Raw genomic sequence first — 21,913 nt, 5'->3', positions numbered from 1 at the left:
GTTCAAAGGGGCTAAATAGCATGCCCAATGCTGTCCAATTAACTAGTAACTGATCTGGGATCAGAATACATATGACCTTGAACTTCACTTCAACAAATAGTTTTGTTTTTTTTTTTTCGGTATGCGGGCCTCTCACTGTTGTGGCCTCTCCCGTTGCGGAGCACAGGCTCCGGACGCACAGGCCCAGCGGCCATGGCTCACGGGCTTAGTTGCTCCGCGGCATGTGGGATCTTCCCGGACCAGGGCACGAACCCGTGTCTCCTGCATCGGCAGGCGGATTCTCAACCACTGCGCCACCAGGGAAGCCCAACAAATAGTTTTTGAACCACAAGAGTCTATAAAATCCAAATCACACCCTCTGTCCTTTTTCCAAACTGAGTGAGCTTTCCTCTATTTACAAAGACTAAAATCACAAGAAGATACTAATTTTTTTTAAGTTGCTTTGGAATCCTGAATAAGTTTCATCATCATCAGGCCTAATATGTTGTGACATGACAAAACTGAATGCAGAAAAAGGATTCAGATGCTAGGGAGAGTGAATCCACTATATTTTCTTGATGAAAACAGACAAGACAATTAAAAGGCTACTACATGGTCCCTCAGTTCAATTTGTTTGTTTGTTTGTTTGTTTGCGGTATGCGGGCCTCTCACTTTTGTGGCCTCTCCCATTGCGGAGCACAGGCTCCGGATGCGCAGGCTCAGCGGCCATGGCTCACGGGCCCAGCCGCTCTGCGGCATGTGGGATCTTCCCGGACCGGGGCATGAACCCATGTCCCCTGCATCGTCAGGTGGACTCTCAACCACTGTGCCACCAGGGAAGACCCCTCAGTTCAATTTTAAAGTACAGTTCAATTTTAAAGAATTCTGCATCTACAGGGAAGGGGCCAATTCTCCTGAGTTGCCAAATCCAACAGCTACTACATTGTAATGCACTGAGCATGTACATTGATCACATACCTTCACTACCGAGGTGATGTTACAGTGGATGAGGCTCTGTAATAAATAATCACAGTCATGAATCAGCCAGATCATTTGAGAAATTCTCTTGAAAAGTATTCAGTGCTAAACAACTATGAAGTGGGCAAAAATGTGTGTCTGAGTGGTTGCCTCAGCCTGCAAATTAGGCTTCTAGTTGATATTCAGAATGCATTAGAATGGGGAAACATCTGACATCCATACTATGATTCTACAAGAATATGATCTCGAATAGAAGTCAATTAAGAGTTTCCTTGAAAATTTTGGCAGGAATACGGAAACAGGTTTTCAAAGGGAGATGGTTAATTTCCAGCTGAAGAAAGGGAGGTTAGTATATGTGGTCTAGAAGACAACAGCATAGAGATTAGAAAGGTGAATAGTTGTGTAACACAAGGTATACAGGTTCCGGGCTACAGAGGGCAGTTAAAGAAACTGCTAGAATCACCCAAGACAGACAGAGAAGAAAAGAGGGTCAGACACATAGATGAGTACAAATGCATACATAAATAAAGAGAAGCAAGAACAGAACTTGCTTAATGGAGAGACACCAACTTGTTCCAGAAACAGGGACCATGGAGTTAGACATGTGGCCGGTGAGGATGTTCAGCCAGGTCCAAGCAATCTGGCATTATTTGTCCATGCAGTGGACATGGGGCCTACACAAACCTTAGGAATACTTGCGGGATCAGGGAATAGAAGCATGCTAGCCTGTTCAGAATTGTTATAACCCCACTACTTCAAAGGTCAGGGCCTGGGGAAGTGTCAAAACATAGTGCCTTCGAAGACTGTTAAATGTGTAGTAAATTTGCTCATGGCCAGCAAGGGCAGTCATGGGTCCGAGTCAAGCTGGCTGAACTCACAACAACCCCAACCACAGAGACTGTGCAAGGGGCTTCTATCACACTGAAGTGGAATGAATCTTATTACCTGGGAAGACAAAGAAAGCCAAAGAGCTGGCCTTCTCCCACTGAATCCACAGTTATGAATTTGTTAGGCAGAATTACCCCCTTAGAAAGCAAAGTGCAGAGCCCCGAAAGACTGGCACAGGTAAATTTTGGTGTGTGGAGAAGAGGGAAGATGTCCTTATCCTAGAGAGAGTCATGAACAGCGGTACCCTTGACTGTGTATGAAGTACTCAGGCGAAAAGAAAGGGAGACCTCCAGTCATCCACCTGGAATATAGAATACAATCCCATTACCCCCTCTCGGCCCTGGTGATTACCCAGCCAGGGGGCTCAGGACCACGTGAGAGGAAAACATCAACAGAAGAGTATAGGCCTACCTGGATGTCATCCGGTGTGTTAAGGAAATGACACGGGAGAAGGTTTGGAAGCATGCCGACATTGTTGACTGACCAAAAGAGGCAAAACAAAAAGATGTCAGAAGAGCCCATGGTAAATGTCTATTGAAAACCTTAAAAATTATCATATTCAACCCAAGAGTTCTTGGGAAGTTTTCCAAGGAAACATGTACAAAAGATTTATATACAAGGTTGTTCGTTGCAACATCATTTGATAACGGTGAAGAAATTGGAGAGAAAAATTGTGGTCCTATAATACAATGCACATAAAATGAATCATGGTGGTAGGATGCAATGGAGTCATTCAAAACTATGACTGCTCAGAGTTTTAAAAACCTGGGAGGACATTAGTGATATATGATTTTTTTTAATGTTGCAAAACAGTATGTAAGTTTAATCCTGATTTTGAAAATATATGTGTATGTATCTGGAAGGATATATACCAAGATGCTATCTCAGGCTGTCAGGATTTCAAGAAATTCATAGCTCTTTTACATGCTCATCTGTTCTTTCCAGTTTTCCTGCAACACGTTTCATACTTTTATTAGTAAAAATGTAATTATTCTAGAAATCAAAATCTTCTTTCTATGTACAATACAAACACTGTACTGTGATGTGCTTACAAAACAGATTGTCTATAAATTATCTCAGAAAAAAATTGTATCTCATTTCCCAAATGAGAAAGTCAGTCCTCAGATAACCACACTGACTCACTATTTCATGGATCAATTGCAGCGATGTTTGTTTGCTAAACTAATTCCTTTAGGCCAAAGTTTCCCTCTTCCTGCCAAATGTCAATATCAGTTCAGTGAAAGAAAATATTTTAATATTAGGAAATACGGTTGGGAAGATTGAAATATGTAGATTTGCTACATTCCAAAGTCATATACAAATTTGTTAATCCAGTAATTCCTCTAGAAGAACTGAACTTTAATATTTGGTTTAATGCTACAGCTTACAGTCACGGGTTAAGTTTAAGCTACTATTGAATAATCAAGTATCACTAAGATAATTGTTTCACTAATTTATTACAACAAGCTTTGCACTTTGCAATTTACTTACCTAAAATTCCAATTTCTAAGTCTTTAAGTTTTTCTTTAATATACTCATAGATGTCATCTTTGGTAAAATCTGCTTGTATAATCTTCACACTACTTCCTATCGTCCACTCTGCATTAGAGACAACAGTTATTTTTTAATGAACAGGAGTCCAAATCCCCCTCTTGCCCATGTTCTCCCAACGCTCCTATACTACCTGAACAGACACTTAAGAGCACAAGCCCCTCACCTTAATTAGAAACAAGAAATAACCTTGGATAAATGCTGGGATGTGTTAAAAGATTTGTGAATGATGGTTTCTGTGTGATTCTAAGAGTCACTACAGTGACAAGTAAAGACATTATAACAGATTTAATGCAGTGGTTCTCAAAGCAAGGTCCACAGACCACAGCATCAGCACCACTGAGAACTTGTTAGAAACACAAAATCTCAGGCTACACCCCAGACCTACTGAACCGGGAAACCCTGGGAGTTGGCCTGGTGATCTATTTTCACATGTGCTCAGGGTGACTGTGGTGCATGCTAAAGTTTCAGACCCCTGGACTAAGGGCTGTAAGAGCAAAGTGCAATGCCTCTGCTCAGTGAGTGTCAGGTCCTCGTCACATACACTCAGAAACCCTTTGTATTTGTCCAACACTTTAGCATTTATTAAACATTTACATGCACAATATATTTTTTAATCCCCTCAACAACCTTGTAAAGTAGGTATTTTCTCCATTTTTCAGAGGAGAAAATTAAGGTTCAGAGAAGCTTACTAGCTTGACCAAGGGCACCCAAACTCTGCTCTCTCCAAGTTCAATCCTCTTTCCACTGTTTTATGTGAACTTGCCTTGTGCAGGAGCTCTTTCTTAGATATAAAAGCAACGGGCAGATCTCACCAGCTGCTGCCTGCTTAGCTTTGGAATTAGACCCAATATATCTGGGGCAAGTGATCTTAAGGCAAAGTTTGGGGGCAGTTCAAAGACACTACTTGCTTTTCAAAAGGACGATAAAAAGTACACTTTAGCACTGTAAGGGAAACACTGAAGAATGTCCTAGTCCTGGGTCAAAGTTATTTCTGATATCCAGACAGAAAACAAAAGCAGAATTCACTGGTTCAAGGGCACTGAGCCTCCTCGTTGTGACTGCTCAACCCCACACCTCCCACAGCCTTCTCTTAGCCCAAATTCTCTCCAGAGAAATAAGGCTCTCCCCCAGACAGCCTGCTATGGTCTTCACGAGTCTTCATAGTTGAAGACTCATTCCTTTGAGTTAAGGAATTTATCAATTACTAAATTAGTAATTATTATTAAAATGCAAATGCCCAGAAAGGGATATGATGATCATTATTAACTAAGAACACGTCAGAGTGGATCATAATAATAAAGCTTTATAATATAAATGCTGTCTCTTGGAGTTGTATAGTGTACAACTTTCAAAACCATCCATGGCAGCCCTGGATCAAATCTTTTTTTTTTAATCTAACAACTAGCAGTAAGCATTGTCCCTCACCCTACTGCAAGGAGCACAGCATAGACATAGGGAAGTGAAGTCCCAAACACAGTTCCTGCTTTTGAAGGGAGTAACAGAAGCAATCAGACAGCTGAGGCCTCTGGATGAGGGAGTCTGATTCTAGATATGGAGATGCTAGACCAAAGAAGAAAGTAGACTTATTTGTGGGTGAGTGTGCCCCTGCTTCATGCAGCCTGAAGAACCCCTGGTGAACTAAACTGAAGTGAACTAAAGCCACTTATATCCTGAACTTAACTTTGTAAACTGGGCTCCCCTAAGGAGGCTGGTACCCCAGCCTCCAGAGAGCAGACATAGGGATGCTGACAGATGTCCCTATGGGCAGGACAGGAGCAGACTTGGCTGGTGGGCTCCACAAACATCTCCCTTATTTCTTGGGGTCACTCACCAATCTCCGCAGCAATGGCCTGTAGTTTTTCCGGTGTCCGGCTGATAAGCACGACATTGAGACCCTGTCTTGCTAACTGAGGGTAGGGATGGAAAAACCAAAAAGGAGAGGATAAGCAGACAGGGAAAGCTTGTTACATTAAAGGTGAGTTGGGGCATCACTCAGTTGGTCACAGGGTGATGTGCTTGCTTCTCCTGAGTTTAAATATGAAGAATGTGACAAAGGTTTCTGGGTTATGAGTAAAACAGCCACACTGGGCCAGGCTAAATGTGACATAACAGTAGTTTACTTGCATGCGTTTATTATGTGCCAGGAACTATTATTCTAAGTGCTTTTTTTGTACAGATCCACAATCTGAATGCCCTCCTATCTAAAGCACCTATGATCAGATGTGTGGTGGAATTCAGAATTTGGAGGATTTTATACTATAATTTATGTAACAGGGTCTACAGTAGCATCCCATAATAAAAAACAATATTTCTGCAGCGACTAGTGAGCTGCCTCCTATTCACAAGAACGTTCTTTCTGTGGTTCTCTTCACTTGGGCACGGTCATGGACCTGAGCCTTTTCTTTCTGTTTTCTGGCTCCCAACAGGACAGAAAATGGAATAGGAAACTGGAGAGTAAACGGATGCTTCCCTGAGATCAGAAGGAACTCTCTTCAGATTGGACACTGCTTCGACTCATGGGGGCTGAGCGACAGTGTGCAGCAGTGGTGTGCTTGAACATAGCATAGGAGACAGGTAAACGTAGTGTGCTGAGTTGTCATGGACAAGCCCAGACTCCTCACACCTAAAAATGCTACAGGTGAGAAAAGATAGAGCTTTGCCTTTAGACAAGTGGAAAAACCAATGTTCATTTAAACAGAGACACGTAAAATAGATAGCTAGTGGGAAGCAGCCGCATAGCACAGGGAGATCAGCTTGGTGGTTTGTGACCAACCACCTAGAGGGGCGGGATAGGGAGGGTGGGAGGGAGGGAGACGCAAGAGGGAAGAGATATGGGAACATATGTATAACTGATTCACTTTGGTATACAGCAGAAACTAACACACCATTGTAAAGCAATTATACTCCAATAAAGATGCTTTAAAAAAAAGACAAAAAAAAATAAACAGAGACAGACAACATTTGAGTTAGTGACAAAGGGCCCAGTTAATTGAAACCCTTCTCTATGGTTTTAATTAAATGAAACTGTTATATTTTAAAATTGTGGTAAAATACACATGACATAAAATTTACCTATAGGGAATGTTTCACAGTTATGGAATGTTTTACAATTTGTATGTCATCCTTGCACAGGGACCGTGTTAATCTTCACTGTGTCACTTCAGCTTTAGTATATATGCTGCCAAAACAAGCACTATGCCAGATTTTAACAAGGAGTTATATTATAGAAAACACATAAGAAGCTGAATTGAAGACTTTACTATATGGTCTCCAATAGCCAATATTCAAACCTGTGGTATCAGAATCATTAAGGAAGACGTCAAAAATAAGCACCAATTCCCACCACAACCATCCAATTAAGAATCTCTGGAGCTGCAGCCTCAGCATTTATATCTTTTTCTATTTTGATTTATTGAATTATACTATTAAATACACAAGCACATTCTCACTGTAAAAGCTGTCACTAAGTCACACCCACGGTTCCATTTCCCCACCACCGCTAGGCTCCCGCTGTCTTTAGTTTGGTGTTGATCCTCCTTTCTAACTTTCTCTCTGCATCTACGTGCATCTATAAGTACATACAGAAATAGAAGTTTGTTTTGTGGGATTTCTTTCTTTTCACACTTTATAAATGGCATTATAAGCTTGTCTTTTTAACTTAATAATGTGTCTTAATCTCTAAGTATTGTATCTATTTCTACGTCAGTCCATGCTGAGCCACATTTTTATTGCTTTATAGTGCTCTATAGTTCACTTTTGGGTGAGCATTTATTTAAGTTGTTTTGAGGTTTTCCTATTACCAATATTGCTACAGTGAAAACCCTTCAATACTGCTCTTTGTATATACAAGTGAATTAATTCCTAGAGTAGATAGCCAAGGATAAGTGGAAATGCTGTGTTAAAAGGTACATGCTTTTAAAATTTTCACAGTATTGGCAAAATATCCTCCCTTAAAACTGTACCATCAAAAATACAGTTTCTACTTCTCCACACTCTGGCCCATATACTATATTAGCAAATTTTTCAACCTAAAAGTCAAGCAATTACATCTCTTTACTGTTTTGCTTTGCACTTTTCCAACTATCAGTGGGACTGATTTTTTTTGTATGTTTATATGTGAATTACCAGCATATACCTATTTTTATTAAATTTTTTGTTGAAGTATAGTTGATTTACAACATTGTGCTAATTTCTGCTGTACAGCAAAGTGATTCAGTTATACACATATAAATTCTTTTTTATATTCTTTTCCATTATGGTTTATCATAGAATATTTTGTTCATTTGTTTTTTGTTTTTCTCTTTTTGTGACTGGTTTATTTCACTAAGCATAATGTCCTCAAGATTCATCCACGTTGTAACATGTGTCAGAATTTCCTTCCTTTTCAAGGCTGAATAATACTGCATTGTATGCATACACCACATTTTGTTTATTCATCCATCATCAATGAAACTTTAAGTGCATCTTCTTTTTTTAATTTTCCCAGTATGTTTATTTTTTTTAATTTTTATTGAAGTATAGTTGATTTACAATGTTGTGTTAGTTTCTGCTGTACAGCAAGTGAATCAGTTATACATATACATATATCCACTATTTTTTTTAGATTCTTTTTCCATATAGGTCATTACAGAGTATTGAGTAGAGTTCCCTGTGCTCTAAGTAGGTCGTTATTAGTTACCTCTCTTATATATAGTAATGTGTGTATGTCAATACCATCTCCCAATTTATCCCTCCTATCCTCCTTTCTCCCCTGGTAGCCATAAGTTTGTTTCTACATCTGTGACTCTATTTCTGTTTTGTAAATAGTCCATTCGTACCATTTTTTGTAGATTCCACATATAAGTTATATCATATGATATTTGTCTTTCTCTGTCAGACTTACTTCACTCAGTATGACAATCTCTAGGTCTATCCATGTTGCTGCAAATGGCACTATTTCATTCTTTTTTATGGTTGAGTAATATTCCACGTATATATGCCCATTGACAGAGGAATGGATAAAGAAGACATGGTACATATCATAGAATATTGAATATAGTTCTCTGTACTATACAACAGGACCTTATTTATCCATTCTGTATATAAAAGCATACATCTGCTAACCCCAACCTCCCAATCCATCCCTCTCCTAACCCCCGCCCCCTTGGCAACCACAGGTCTGTTCTCTACGCCTGTGATTCTGTTTCTGTTTCATAGATAGGTTCATTGTGTCATATTTTAGATTCCACATACAAGTGATATCGTATGATATTTGTCATTTTCTGACTTACTTCACTTAGTATGTTGCAACTCTAGACACATCCATGTTGCTGCAGATGGCATTATTTCGTTCTTTTTTATGGCTGTGTAGTATTCCATTGTATATATATACCACACCTTCTTTATCCATTCATCTGTTGATGGACATTCAGGTTGTTTCCATGTCTTGGCTATTGTAAATAGTGCTGCTATGAACATAGAGGTACATGTATCTTTCTGAATTATAGTTTTGTCTGGATATAACCAGAATATACCCATTGCCCATTCTACTGTTGGGTTGTCATTTTCTTATAAGTTTGTAGGAGCTTTATTTTTACATATTCTTGGTATTAATTATTTTCCTACTATATATGCAGTAATTATTTTCTCCTTTGTTTATGGTGTCCTTTCCATATGTTACATAATATTAATTTTAATGTTACCAAGTTTGTGAATATTTTCCTTATTTTTTTTAGAATTTCCTTTATGATTTTCCCTAACTTCAAGGATATAAATACATTTTCCTGTAACTCTTGTAGTTTGTTTATTTTTGTTGTTGTTGTTTATTTTTGAGAATAGTATGAGGTTGAAATCATCTAGCATTATTTTTTTCAAAATGGGTGGCTCATTGTCTTGGTAACATTTTTCTATTAGTCCATCTTTTCCTGATGTGAAATGCTTATGCCAAATTCTCATATGTACGTGGATCTGTCTCTAATCTATCTGTTCTGTTCCACTGGTCTATTTGTTAACTTCTGTGCCAGTGCCACTTCTGATAATCTTATAATAGGCTTTGATATCTGGTGTCTCATAGAGGAAGTCTCTATGATTTATTATTTTCTTTCAAAATTTTCTTGTGTTATCTTCTTAGTTTAATTTTCCAAGTAAATGATAAGATTATATTTTTTAATGTTTTATATTGAAATTAGAGATATTTAAGGGGAAAGTTGCATCTTTGCAGTAATCAGTTATCTCATCTGTAATATGCTATCTATTTATTCAGATCTTATGCATTCTTCTAAAACTTTTAGAAGTTTCTTCAGGTAAATCTTGGACATTTCTTGTTAGTCTGCATTAGTTGGGATAACTTAAGCTGCTGAAACAAGTAACTCCAAAATTTCAGTGGCTTCACACAATGAAGTTTGGTTTTTGTCTTATATAACAGACTCTATTCCACATAGTCCTTCAGGACCCACAGTTGAGAAAGGCATTGCCACCTTCAACACTAGGCTTCTAAGATTGCCCTGGCTGTTGATATCCAGCCAGTGCAAGGATCCAAAGAGGGTAGAGAAGATATATCCCCTCCCTCAACCACCTTGACCAAGAAATGACACACATCGTTTCTGCCTGATTTCATTGGAAAAATGTCACATAGCCCCAGCTATATGCAAGGGAATCTGGGAAGCTCCCTGGCTGGATAGCCACTTACTAGCTACAACTTTATACAATGGGAGAATAGGGATTTGGGGGGAAACTTAGCTGTTCCTGCCACCAATAGCCTATGTTTATCTGTTGCCATTGTGAATTAAATTACTATGGATAACTAAATTGGGTCAATTTATATAATGGAACACTATACAATACTGAAAATGAATGAACCATGTTCTACACACAATAGCATAGATGAATTTCAAAAGCACAATATTGATCAGTAAGAAGCAGATTACAGAAGATATATGAATCAATTTATATTAAGTTCAAAACAAGTGATGCAACCAAATGTTGTTGAGGGATACACGCATGTGTAACAACTTTTTTAAAGTAAGGAAATTATTAACACAATGTTCATGATAGTGCTTACATCTGTGGGAGTGAGGAGGGGAAACACAAAGGCATAACATATGTGCCTATATGACAAACTTCAAGGAAACTGGTGATGCCCTATTTCTTAAGCTTCCTGATAAGAGATACTGTACTCATTTTAATTTTTTTTTGTAACCACACTTAGATATTATGTACACTCTTGTTTGGTACATCTGTCTGTCTGTCTCTCTCTTCTCTCTGTCTCTCTCTCTCTCTCTCTCTCTCTCACACACACACACGCATGCACGTGCACGCACACACAACCATGACATACTACAATGAATTTAGGATACTCAAAGCCTGGTTCAGAAAGTATAGGATTGAAGTGAAGACACACAGGAACAAAGCAATGAATCCAAGGAAACATAAAAATAATTAAAAGCTGATGCTGGGCTTCCCTGGTGGTGCAGTGGTTGAGAGTCCTCCTGCCGATGCAGGGGACACGGGTTCGTGTCCCGGTCCGGGAAGTTCCCACATGCCGCGGAGCGGCTGGGCCCGTGAGCCATGGCCGCTGAGCCTGCGCGTCCGGAGCCTGTGCTCCGCAACGGGAGAGGCCACAACAGTGAGAGGCCCGCGTACCGCAAAAAAAAAAAAAAAAAAAAAAAAGCTGATGCTTTCATTTAAGGGAAGATGAAAGAGAATAAGCTTAGAGTGCAGCTGGAGTAATTTAGACTAGAGTAATTTAGACATTAGGAAGAAGAATTTCCTTGCTGAAATGGCATAAGACACCATCATATATTGACAGTAAATGTGTGATAATATTCAAGAATAGAGCAAAGCAGTTGGTTTTTCTTGGGTTGGGCTGAGCCAAGGGATTTTAATCCAAGGGGCAACACTGTACCATTACCTGTAACTGCCAGGAGCACTGTCTTGAGAAGCATTCTAACTGCCTTGCCTGTCACGCTGGAGCTTGTAGCTTCCATACCATCCCAGATGTTGGGGTGGCACTAGAATTGCCCAGATATGGAGAAATTAAACCAGACAATCTTTAGTCATATATTTTGCTTCCAGCATTCTGTGGGCATTAATAGCCAAGAATGCATGTTTATATATATTAAAGTGACGAAAAGTAAGTTTTATAATGTTTAAATATATATGTATATAAATATTAAAATTTATAGTAATATAAGATGGGTTAAAATTTGTTCAATCATATAGAGGACAATCTGGCAATGGTATCCAGTATTTAAATGCACATACCCATTGAGCCAGCAATTTTACTGATAGGGATGTATACGTGGATATGTGTAAGTTTATCTTCAAGGGTGTGTCTTGAAACACTATTTGTAACTACAAAAACAAAAAGTAAACCCAGTGCCTGTCCCTAAGAGGCCGATAAAAGAGACATAGTACACCCCTGGGATAGAATAACCCTGAAAACCATTAAAAAGAATGAAGGCCATCTGTATGCCTTTGCTGTGGCAAGATCTCCAAATTACATTATTTAATGAACAAAGCAAAGTTTAGAAGAGGGTTTATGGTTGTGTGAAGCAGGATCCCATCTGTGCTCGTGTGGGCAAAAACTAAACATACAGGTGTATATTCTGCTAGGAGACTATAAATTCCTTTCCTTCTTCCTGGGCATGTGACTAGATGACACTCCTGGCCTTTCTTGCCCGATGTCTGGCCACAGGACTGAGTGCTGTCAGTGGGCTACAGGACACAGACGTGCTTATGACCCAGCTCCAACCTTGAAGAGTAGCGCAAAGGCTTATAAGATAGATAAGAAGCAAGACAGAAGGAACTGGACAGAGCCACCCGCTAATCAGGAAAGTCTCTGGATTGTTACGCTGAAGTTACTCTGTACTATCAACATCCATGTCAACATGTAAGTATGAACATAGCCATGGTTTTCCTTTACCTTTTCTGAAAGGAAAAGACATTTGTCTTGAGACACAATCTCAAGACATTGTGAACACTGGTGACCTTTACAGAGAAGGGCCAGGTAAGGGCAGGGGTGAGGGAGGAGAGGTCTTTATTTCGCTTTGTATGCTTTTCCGTGCTGCTTGAGTTTTATAATTTTATGTCTGTATTATTTTATCTTTAACAGGAATTAGCTGGACAAAGAGATATGGCCTTTTTGCTGTTTTCTTCCTTACACTTCTTTGAATTAAAAATGTATACATAAACATCATTAGCCATCAAGGAAGTGCAAATTAAAACCCCAATGAGATATTACTACACAGCTCTCAGAATGGCTAAAACAAAACATAGTAACACCAAATGCTGGTGAAGATGTGGAGAAAATGGACCACACATACAGTGCTGGTGAGAATGGTACAAACAATCTGGGAAGCAGTTTAGCAGTTTCTTAAAAAACTAAACATGCAACTATCATACCAGCCAGCAGCTGCACTCCTGAGCATTTATTCCAGAAAAAAATAGTCTTACGTTCACACAAAACTTATATACAAATGTTTATAGAAGCTTTATAAGTATTGCCCCAAACTGGAAACAACATCCTGTAATAAACCATAATGGAAAAGAATATAAAAATAATGTATATATATGTATAACTGAATCATTTTGCTGAACAGCAGACAGTAACACAACATTGTAAATCAACTATACGTCAAGAAAGAAGGAAGGAAAGAAAGAAGGAAGGAAGGAAGGAAGGAAGGAAGGAAGGAAGGGAGGGAGGGAGGGAGGGAGGGAGGAAAGAAGGAAGGAGGGGGTGGGGGTGTTTATAAAACGGCCACACAAGGGATCCTTGCGGTGATGGAAATGTTCTGTATCTTGACTGTATCTATGTTGATATCCTGAGTGTGAAGTTGTAGAATAGCTTTGCAAGATTGGGTAAAGGGTACATGGGATCTCTCTGTATTCTTTCTTATAACTGCATATGAATCTATAATTATCTCAAAATTAAAAGTTTAATTTTAAAAAAGAAGCTAAAGGAAGCTAAATAAATACAGGAAAATTAGGTAACAGTGCTTTTTAAAAGAGAATTGGGGGTGTGAAGTGAGTAGATGCTGTATGGGGCTGTATGGTGCTTAGCTGGGGCTGAGATGAGCTGGGAGGCCAGAGAGGCTGGTGCTGCCTGGGGCCAGCTGGACTGCTTTTTGTACAGACCAGAGCAGCTGCACATGCTCCTAAGGACTGGGCAGAGCTGACTAGAACCCTGAATGGCTGGAACCCTGGGAGGCATTAAGTATTATGTCTATCTCTGACCTAAGCCTATTTGGTTGTTCATAATCACTGGGCTTTCTTGTTGTCTCTAGTAATTAGAGATAGATTTTGGCTACAGATCTCCTCCCTAACAACCTGCCAGCAGATGGTGTGTTATAAAATTTAAACAAGACTCAGACCATATCCTACCAACAGAAACATTCATTAGTAAGCTGGCATCAGAATAGTCATGAACCTATTCTTATAGCTCAGTGGAGTCCCAGCTTTCTGTCCCTTAGGCACTCTGTGAAGGCTCATCCCAAGTAGGTATGATAATGTTCTGGGGGCAGGGTGCAGTCAAACTTCTAGCAGGGTAGGGTGACAGAATCCTCCACTATCAGCAGGACATGGGGCCAAATCAGTTAAAGGCCAAGAACACCACTCTGCGATGCTCACAGATATTACATCCTTGTTCATAGGAGGGCAGAAGTGCCTGTACAATATTTCTAGCTAATCCACATATCTTGGAAGGCACTTCCTCAGGAAAATTATTTATAACATCTCTTAGGCTAAGGGGCAAACCCTCTAATGATAGTCAAGTTAGCTAAAGCACAGATATTGATGAACTCTAATTTAGCATCTTTAAAAATTAACTAAAACCTGGATTTAGCCAAGGTCCTGGCAAAAACAGCACACTCAAACTGGGTAACTAGAAGAGAGTTTAATAAAAGGATGATTTACAAAGTGTGACTCATGTGTAGAGAACCCACGAGATTCTGGAGCTAATAAGGGCAGAGCTGTTGTCACCTGTGAACCTGAAAGGGTTGGGGGATGAACAGTTACCAGAACCAGAGGGTGGAGAGGGCTGCCTGACAGAGCTGCAGCCTTCAGCAGAGGGATACAGCCAGCCCACAGGGAGAGACCAGAAAGGAATCCAACCTCACACTCCTCTCTCTCTTACCTGTTGCCAGTATCCCCCAACCCCCACCAAACCCCACTGAAACCAGAAGCCATCTGAGGCCCTTGGTGCAGGGCAGCATCCTAGGGCACACAGCAGGGGGAAGAAGGGCAGAGGGTGAATCCCGAGGGGCAAGTAGAAGAAACTCAATACACACCACCTCTAGGTGTGGTTGTGTATTCCATTCCTAGGTAATCTACCCAAGAGAAATGGAGGGACTTCCCTGGTGGTGCAGTGGTTAAGAATCTGCCTACCAATGCAGGGGACATGGGTTCGAGCCCTGGTCTGGGAAGATCCCACATGCCGTGGAGCAACTAGGCCCATGCACCACAACTACTGAGCCCGTGTGCCACAACTACTGAAGCCCATGTGCCTAGAGCCCATGGTCCCCAACAAGAGAAACCACGGCAATGAGAAGCCTGTGCACCACAACAGAGTAGCCCCCACTCGCCACAACTAGAGAAAGCCTGCGCAGAGCAACGAAGACCCGATGCAGCCAGAAAAAAAGGAGAAATGGAAACATATGTCCATGAAAACAAGCACATAAGAATGTTCACAGCAGCATATTATATAGCCAAAAAATGGGAACAACCCAAACGTTCATCAGCTAGTAAATGAATAAACAAATTGTAGTATATCCATACGATGGAATATTATTCTGCAATAAAAATGAAAGAACCACTGACACATGCTACAACATGGATGAACCTCAAAAATTCTGTGCTAAATGAAGGAAGTCAGGCACAAAAGACTACATATTGTGTGGTGGCATTCATATGAAATGTTCAGAAAAGATTAGTGGCAACCTAGGACTAGGGATGGGAATGGGGGATTAATTGTGATCAGTTGTGAGTGATCTCATTAGGATCTTATTAGGATGATGGAAATGTGCTAAAACTGGATGGTGATGATGGTGAACACCTTGGTTAATTTACTAAAAATCATTGTACGATACACTTAAAACAGGTGAATTTTATGCTACGTGAATTATATCTCAAGGAGTTGTTTAAAATTAAAAAACTGGTTCACGTGTGTATCATATTATGCATACTGAAGTATTTTAAAGTAAATTATATTCAGTCTAACAGCTGATCTTCAGCCATAAAGTATTATAACAAGTCGCACCCCTGCCCTGGAACCTATATAGTGAGGTTTCACTTTGTAAAAAGACAATCTATCAATATCTAGACATATATAGAATGTAATTAGGGGTGATACTCTGCATCTGTTTTTCCTTTATTTTTATTTTATTTTATTATTATTATTATTATTTTGCAATACACGGGCCTCTCACTGTTGTGGCCTTTCCTGTTGCAGAGCACAGGCTCCGGAGGCTCAGCAGCCATGGCTCACGGGCCCAGCCGCTCCGTGGCATGTGGGATCTTCCCGGACTGGGGCACGAACCCGTGTCCCCTGCATCGGCAGGCGGACTCTCAACCACTGCGCCACCAGGGAAGCCCCTGTTGTTCCTTTAAATAGTTGATTTCCTAGTATATTTTTAAATGACATACAAAGAAGTTTACTCAGACATTTTGGCTGGAACACAGCTATGGAAAAGAAATAAGCCACAGAAAATGTCTCAAAGACTTTTGTGTCAATTTTGACTGACCCTAGGTAAAGAAAGCTTCATTCAGACCAGACTGAGCAAAGGAGAAGGTGGGAAGCAGATTCCCTAAGAGAAATTCATCTTCAGCTGGGCCCATATCACACTTTCCTCTGAAAAACAACCACCACGGAAAAATTAAACCAAGAAGAGTGAACCCCAAGGTAAACTATGGACTCTGGGTGATAATGACATGCGAGTGTATGTTCACTGTAGCAAACTTCCCACTCTGGGGTGTGTGTGTGGACAGGGGTATATGGGAACTCTCTGTACCTTCTGCAAGATTTTGTGGTCAATCTAAAACTGCTCTAAAAAATAAAGTCTATCTTAAAACTTTAAAAATAAATAGAAAATTAAAAGATAAAAAAATAAGAACTGTCCCATTTTAAGGCCAGTGATATCATGAAGTCTTCTCTTTCTCTCCTGGAAAATTCCCCACCCCCACCTCCAGCCCTCATTTTCAGTCTGGGAATCTATAAAAGGATGGCTAAAGAATTAAGCACCTTTGTCTCACAATTCACTTCATCAGCCTCCCGAGGGGGAGATTGTCCATTAAATGGAAAACAATTTGCATTTTCAACACAAAGGATGCTCTCTGCCTTGTGTGCTTCCAGCCTCTCCTGAATTGTGCCATTTCTCTCAAGAGCCATAGACTTTTTAAAGGTTCCATGTGAAGTGGTCTGAGCCAGGAGGGGGGCACGGAGAACACTTGGTTGTCTGGGCCAGCATGTTCCCTTTGTCCTTTTGAGCAGGGCTCAATCTTCTTTCTAGAATGTCCAGGCTGACAGGCTCCATACGTGGGTTTTGCCACCACCCCCCTTCAGGGAGTTAAGCCCCAGAAGCACGCCCTCTCCCAGAATTCCCTGCCAGGCACTGTGCTAAAGAAGAATGGCTGCTGCTGTGATGAATAGGCCATTTGCCTTCTGCTGTGTGTTAGGGACTAGGTCAAGGAAGGTGCTTGTCGCTGCTAATCTATAACAGGTGGTGGGAATGCCAGGGAAGACAGGGCTTCTTCTGTGTGGCAGTAAATAAAAGAAAGGGCTTGAATTTAGGTGCCAAAGGAATGGAAATGGTGTGAAATACAGAGTGAAGCAGAGGCTTCAGAGGCATGAGGAGCAGGCCCATTCTTGTCCTTCCTCCTCCAGCCCATCCCTCTCCACAATTTTTTTCACCTGCTTCCAGTAATGCTTGCAATTCCTTTATAAGGAGGCAAAGTCACTATTGCCACTCTAAATACAAATACAGATTAGGTTAAAATGTAATATAGAACAGGCTACTGGAAAATTGGAGTAAAAGTCCCTATTTCTACCATGACATGCAACTAAAACATGCAACCTGGACATAATACATAAAATAAATATAAGAAGACTCCAAAAGATAGTGAGAAGATCAGCTATGGGCCTTGAGACCTGAGGAAACTGGTGGTGAGTTTCCTGGGTTTTCTTTTTGCCTCATATATCCCAGACTTATTGCTGGAGAAGCTGGATATTCAGAAACACCAACAGTGCAGACATAAAAAGTCCCAATTGAAGCCTGCACTCTCTAACCAAAGAACCAAAAAATGGCAGCCTAGTAAGGCAGAAAACTTTAGCCAATAACTATCGTATTCCAGACAAACAACTCAAAAAAAAAAAAAAATCTATGTTCCTATTGCCACCCCTGCCTCCAAAGGCTGAGTGGGGAGCTGACACTTCCCCTCTCGTGAGGCTGAGTCCTAACAAGGACTCCAACCCCCTGCCATGTTGACATCGGAGAAGGATGAGCAGGGAGCTCGGACTTTCATCCCAGCCACCCCACCCAGCATGTCAGCAGAGACCTGAACTTCCACTTCCACCTGACAGTGTCAGAGCACCCCTTCTGCTCTCTCCCCTCTTCCTTCCCCTGGGATGATGACAGAGGAAGCCTAGTGGAGATTCAGGACTTATACCATCACCGCAATGATAGTGAGACCACCTCCTCCAAGTACTGCTTGTGGGGAGCAGTAACGATGCACTCTTGCCCCGAAAATCCAGAGTGGCTTGTGAGAAGCCAGAACTCCTACACCCATCCAGCAGTAAAAAGGAGGCAGCACCCCCCAAAGGAGGCCAAGTGGAAAACCTGGGCTTCTACCCAACCTGGTAGGAAAAAGCACCACCTCCTCCCCCTGTTGAAGCAATGTCAGTACAGACCTAAACCAGAAGATTTAAATATGATCCAGAGTCTCATAACATAAAACCAAAAATGTCCAAGATTCAATTTAAAAAAAAACTCATCACACCAAGAATAAGGAAGATCTCAACTTGAGTAAGATAAAAACAATGGACAAATGCTAACATCAAGATGACACAGATGTTAGAATTATCTGACTAGAATTTTAAAGCACCTATTGTAAAAATGCTTCAAGAGAGCAATCACAAACACAATTAAAACAAATGAAAATTAGGACCTTTCAGCAAAGAAATAGAAGATATAAAGAAAAATGAAATGGAAATTTTAGAAGTGAAAAATACAGAAAGTGAAATTAAAAACTAATGGATGGGCTCAATAGCAGAATGGAGAGACCAAGGAAAGAATCCATGAACTTAAAGATAAAACAACAGGAATTACACAACCTAAACAGAGAAAAAATACACTGAAAAAAAAAATGAACAACATCTCAGAGACCCACTAGACTATAAGAAAGGTCTTACATTTGTGTCATTAGACTCCCAGAAGAAGAGAAGAGGGCTAGGCAGCTAGGCAGAAAGAATATTTGAAGAAAGAATGAATGAAAAATTTCCAAATTTTTGAAAAAGTGTAAACCTACACATTCAAGAGACTGAGTGAATCTCAAACAAGATAAACCCAAAGAAACCCACACCAAGAAACATAACTAAACTCCTGAAAACTGAACACAAAGAAAAAATCTTGAAAGCAATGAAAGAGAAACAACACCTTACCTATACGGGAAAATGATTTGAATAACATCAGACTCATCAGAAATCATAGAGGCCAGAAGAAAGTGGCACAACATTTTTCAAGTGCTGAAAGGAAAGGACTGTCAACTATAAATCCTATACTCAGCAAAATTATCCTTCAGGAATGAAGGGGAAATGGAGACAGTCTCTGATGAAGGAAAACAAAGAGAATTTGTCACCCGCAGAGCTACTGTAAAAGAACAACTAAAGGAACTTCTCTAAACAGACAGGAAATAACAAAAGAAAAAATCTTGGAACATCAGGGAAGAAGAAAGAACAATAGAAAGAGTAAAAATATGGGTAAGTACAACACATTTTCTTTCTCAAAAAGAGAAAAAGAAAAGCAATAAATGGGAAAGAAAACAGATTAAATATCCAGTAATAATAGTGGCTAAACTTGGAGAGCTTACTCTATGCAAAGCATTTTGCCCATCTCATCCCGTTTAACTTTTACAAAAGCCCAGGTGACTTACAAAAGTCACCTCCAGTTTATTGATGTGTAAATTCTGCAGTGAGCATATTGGAGGCAGAGTTTGAACAGACAGACATCTGATCCATTCCCAACCTCAAATTCTTAACCATTACAATCCATAGCATTCCAGACTGAACTGCTTTCCTTGAAGCAGCAATTAGCAGGGAGACAAGAACAGGCTCTCTGGGAGAGAGGGAATCCTGCATGAAAGAAAGGTAGGGATCCCAGAAAATTTTTTAGCACAGCCTTAGAAAAGAACAAAAGGAAACAAAGAATAAGATTCTATAAGAAGAAGAGCAAAGCAAGAATTAGTCTAGAAGAGAAACAGAATGTAGAATTTGAAGGTTCTTGGGAGACATCTTTTGTGCTCATAAAGACCTGGAAGCCCAGAAAGGATGTGTAACTTGTCTAAGATCTGCAGACAGTTAGTGTCTGAATGAGAACTGGAACCCATAGCTCCTGACCCCCAGGCCATTGCTTTTGGAAAGAGTAAGGAAATGAATTGCTAACGAGAATCCGCACATGGGTCTCCTCTAAGAAGAAAGAAAAGTGTCTGAGTCTTAAGCTATCAAGGGGGCCACAGGTATATCAGGTCAGCATGAATTTGAGGAAAGAATCTGGAAAATCATAAAGAAATAACCTGAGTTCTCCAGAGAACTGAGAGGTAAGGCCTTGGATCTTGTGAACGAAAGATAAGACCCTTTCCAGAAAACTGGTCTAAGGTGAAAAAAAAGTTATATAAGAGGTGATACAGTTTTAAGACAAATAGCTAGAAAAGCTTTCCTTCTGATTTGGGGTATGGAAGATACAAGGCTTTGGAAAGGGGTTGGCACATGGTCTCTCCAACCTCAACACTCAAATGTAACCACTCATCTACTGAGAGTTGGGCACTACTGATCATCAGAAAGTTGCTATATACAAATTAGGATAAGAGCAAAGGTGAACTCTTTAGCTGAAAGAAAAAAACAAAAACAGAGTTGAAGCAGAATGTCAGTACCAAAGAAATTATCTTCAGAGCATGGAGGATGGCGGGTAGACCCAAAAGACCAGCACTAGGGCTTTTAAGTGGTATGGTTCAGCTCTGTTAACTAAAGAGAAAACCAAAAGTTTCTATCAGGTACCTCCAATATACCTTGCAATGTTCATTTCACAGAAGATGGTTTGACCTCTCTCATGACACAGGCCTTTAGGAACAAGAAAACACATGAGTACTCACTATTGTTGAATGTAGTTTTCATAATTGAAGTGCTTTTCATTATGTTTTTAAGGTGTTGATTTTCAACAGCCATCCTCACAATTTCTAGGATTTTATTTCTTCTATTGTGTTTTACATGGTTCTAGAGGTTAGTATAATAGGCACAAGGAAGAAAGAAAATATATAGGAATTCCAGGAGACAATACTTCATTAGTGAAAATGTCAAACTTATAATAATACTAATAATAATGGCATACAAAACTACATATGCTGTAAACACATTTTTAGAAAAGTGTAACTACCTATCTATCTATCATCTATCTATCTATCTATCTACAGAGAAACAAAAACCCTGGAAGGAAACACTCAAGGACTCTAATCACACTCCAGTGACTCTCAGCCCTATCAGATTCTCTCTTTACATTATATTTGTTAATGCCAATTAATCTTCTTAAAGTGAAAGTTATATGTATATATATATCCTACCTACACAAATGATTTTTAAATCACCATATGCCCTAGCTATAATGTAAAGGGTACATAAAAGGAAAGTAGTTTATAATTTTTTTATTGCTTTAAGTATATAAATGCTTATGGTACAATTACCCTAGAAAGTAACAGTGCCCCCATAAATTCCTAAAACAACTCCTAAGGGGAGATACTGCCACCTTTGAATATCATAGAATTTTTTTTAAAAGGTAGTCAGGCAGTGAGATTACGATTTTTAAATTTCCTTTTTTATAGAAAATAGTTTCCTTCACAAGGGAATGTCCATTGCTTTTATAATCAGAAAACTAGTGTTTGGTGTGGGTGTCATGTGACTATGATGTGTTTAATAAAAGGGGAGGAGAAAGTCTCCAAGGACACAACTTACCTCGAATGAATAAGCTTTCCCAATCCCATCTCCTGCTCCAGTGATCACTGCAAAAAGCAGAAATGGTTTTAAAAGATAGAATTAATCTTTAAACCCCTTTCTCGCTGGCTACATGTTCTTGCAGGCCTACTCTCTAGGACACAATATTCCAAAGCACTGCCCTTCTCCTCTCCAGCCCTACTCCGCTCAACTGTGAAGTTTCCAGCCTTGACTCCCTTCACTAAATGTTCAAAATGAAGCTTTTTTTTTGGATGGGGTTGGGGGGTAAGGGTTGATGAGGCTATGAAAAACATGCTCCAAAATGGAACAAAGAACATTAGCCAGGGA

At 39.9% G+C, this 21,913-nt stretch overlaps 1 protein-coding gene and 1 non-coding gene across 2 annotated transcripts in view; both read right to left on the bottom strand.

The window, feature by feature from the left end:
- The window catches only part of HSD17B3 (hydroxysteroid 17-beta dehydrogenase 3), a 37,582-nt gene that overhangs the window by 11,846 nt on the left and 3,823 nt on the right, over positions 1-21,913 (bottom strand). The window contains exons 2-6 of the mRNA XM_059071767.2: positions 21,587-21,633; positions 5,231-5,306; positions 3,337-3,444; positions 2,257-2,324; positions 958-993 (exon numbers count right to left, since the gene is read on the bottom strand). Of these exons, the coding sequence (XP_058927750.1) occupies positions 958-993; positions 2,257-2,324; positions 3,337-3,444; positions 5,231-5,306; positions 21,587-21,633 (335 nt within the window). The remainder of the gene's footprint in view (positions 1-957; positions 994-2,256; positions 2,325-3,336; positions 3,445-5,230; positions 5,307-21,586; positions 21,634-21,913) is intronic.
- On the bottom strand, positions 6,488-6,593 carry LOC131762033 (U6 spliceosomal RNA). Its single transcript, XR_009337122.1, has one exon. It is a non-coding gene; the product is annotated as a U6 spliceosomal RNA (small nuclear RNA).

This window comes from Kogia breviceps, chromosome 8 (genome assembly GCF_026419965.1).
Source record: "Kogia breviceps isolate mKogBre1 chromosome 8, mKogBre1 haplotype 1, whole genome shotgun sequence".
NCBI lineage: Eukaryota > Metazoa > Chordata > Mammalia > Artiodactyla > Physeteridae > Kogia > Kogia breviceps.
This window is presented reverse-complemented; position numbering and strand designations above follow the sequence as displayed.